We start from the raw sequence: 2,124 nt of genomic DNA, 5'->3' as shown, positions 1-2,124 counted from the left end.
GGCCCCTCTGCAAGATCCCTGATCACCAGGGCAACAACTGTGCACCTGGAAGGGCAGGGACCGTGTCCGCCTCACCTGAACTGTCACCCTGGCAACAGGGCAGGACTAGAGGCTTTCAGGATCCTCCTGGGCCCTCACCTGCACACAGCAGCCCTACCTGCCCCACCCCACCGCACGCCCACTGGGCCTCACCTGGGTGGTGCTGTCCCTCAGCGTGGGTGAGCGGCCCCGGCGCGTGGTGGTCGTGGCCATGGTGGTGGTGGTCTCCATGATGGTGGTGGCCATGTCGGCCAGCAGGGTGGTGGCCGTGGTCTCCGCACTGAGCAGCACGGATGGCCCCTCCCCCACCAGGCGCAGGTGGCCCTCTGTCCGCACGTTGGGGTCACTCTCAGCGGCCAGGGCCAGCACCTTGAGGCCGTTGTAATAGAGGCCGGACACCTGGCCCTGGAAGGGGCGGCCCTGGTCTCGGCCCCCAATCTTGATGGCAGCCTGGCTGTTGAAGATGGTCAGCTGGCGGCCTGAGGGAGGTGGGGTGGGGGGGCAGACCAGAGCGGAGGGGGCCAGGAGGAGGACAGAGGGAACGGGGTGGGGGGAGGCATCAAGAGGGAGGAATGGAGGGGGTGGACAACCAGGGGAGAGTCTGCATCAGCCACTGGCCTGGTCCAGCAGGCAGGGCCCCAGAGGGGGAGGGTCCCCGGGACACAGGCAGGCTGGGGGAGGGAGCCCACCATGCTCATGCCTCCCAGGCCTCCCGAGTTGCACCCCCCCTCCAATGACGTCATTGCCTGCTTCTTTCTCTTCCCAAAACTGGAACCCCATCGTGTCCATTCCACACCCCACGCATCCCACGCCAGTGTCTGCCCGAGCCCAGGAGGTCCTGGTCGCAGTGGGCAGAGGAGACCAAGAGGCTGCCAGGCCGAGGTGCGAGGCAGATTGCAGGCAGGGCCAGCGCCCAGGTGGGAGGGCAGTACACACCTGCTCCAGGCTGGGCCCCCTACGACCAGCCCTCCTCCCTGAGCAAGGCTGGGCCCCACCCCTACCTCCCCACCCCCGGGGCAGCGGAGCCCCCTCCCCTCCCGGGTGGGCAGTGCAGGCACAGAAGTGGCAGCTGTTAAAGGGACCTGGCTCCGCTCGCTGACAGCCAAGCCTGCGCTCCAGCTCCGAACTGTTCTCCCTCAGGACGCCCACGGGGTGGGCTCGGCTGCGGTTTGGTTTTAGTGGGTTGGGGGGTCAGTTTAACCCTCTGAGTTTGTGGCTCTGGTTTGGTTTTTAGAAAAGACGTTTATTAGGTTTAAGTTTAGATTTAGCTTTTGGTTTTGATGGCGGCTTATTTGGGGGCGGTGGGGAGGGCTGGGCAGAGGGACAGCTGCACTGCCCCCTCCTCCCTGGAAATGAGCGGCTGGCGCTGCGCGGTTTAGAGCTGGCTGAGCCGTTAGCATCTGGTTAGTGCCTCGTTAAGATCTGGTTTAAGTTAGTACCTGTGAGCCCCGGGCCGGGCCCAGGACAGTCCAACTTGTGGGGCCCACCCTGCTGGCCACACAGGCCAACCCCAGCCAAACCCAGTGGCCAGCCCCCTGGAGTGTCTCCAGCCCCTCTGCTCAGCCTCTTCTCAGCAGCCTCCCACCTCCCTCTGCAGCCCAAGCCCTGCGGCCCTGCTTCTCTTGATCCAGGGGGACGCGCTACACAGCTAGCCTCATGGTTCTCACTGCCCAGAGCCCCCATCTCAGCAATAAGGGGGAGCCAGGGCCTAGAGAGGCCAAGCCCTGCACTGGCGACCTGCAAAGCCAGCACCGGGGAACCCTGAGAACCAGCTCCCAAGACGTGGGATGCTCAGGTGCCAAGGAGACTGAGGAGGTGCCCCGTATCCCCATCTTCCTCGGGGGGGCCTTTGTGAAATGACCAGGGTGCAACACTCGAGTGTGTGGAGCCTCACCAGGGCCTGGTTCCACAGGCGGTGTCTGGGGCCCGGATGACCGAGTCAGGCCGTCAGAAGTTCCTGAGCAGGAACCGTGCCAGTGGGAGCTCTGGCTGGTTGTGGTTATGTGTTGGGCTGCTCACTGCAAGGTCAGCGGTTCCAAACCACCAGCCGCTCCTCGGGAGAAAGATGAGGCTTTCTGCTCCCGT

At 64.6% G+C, this 2,124-nt stretch overlaps 1 protein-coding gene across 1 annotated transcript in view; it reads right to left on the bottom strand.

Annotated features, from left to right (window-relative positions):
• The window catches only part of NRXN2 (neurexin 2), a 99,519-nt gene that overhangs the window by 369 nt on the left and 97,026 nt on the right, over positions 1–2,124 (bottom strand). The window contains exon 20 of the mRNA XM_045297180.1: positions 193–518. Coding sequence (XP_045153115.1) covers positions 193–518 — 326 coding nt within the window. The remainder of the gene's footprint in view (positions 1–192; positions 519–2,124) is intronic.

This window comes from Echinops telfairi, unplaced genomic scaffold (genome assembly GCF_000313985.2).
Source record: "Echinops telfairi isolate 266 unplaced genomic scaffold, ASM31398v2 ScPeMD7_7417;HRSCAF=8455, whole genome shotgun sequence".
Lineage (NCBI taxonomy): Eukaryota > Metazoa > Chordata > Mammalia > Afrosoricida > Tenrecidae > Echinops > Echinops telfairi.
Note: the sequence above shows the minus strand (reverse complement) of the source record. Positions and strands in the feature narration are given on the sequence as shown.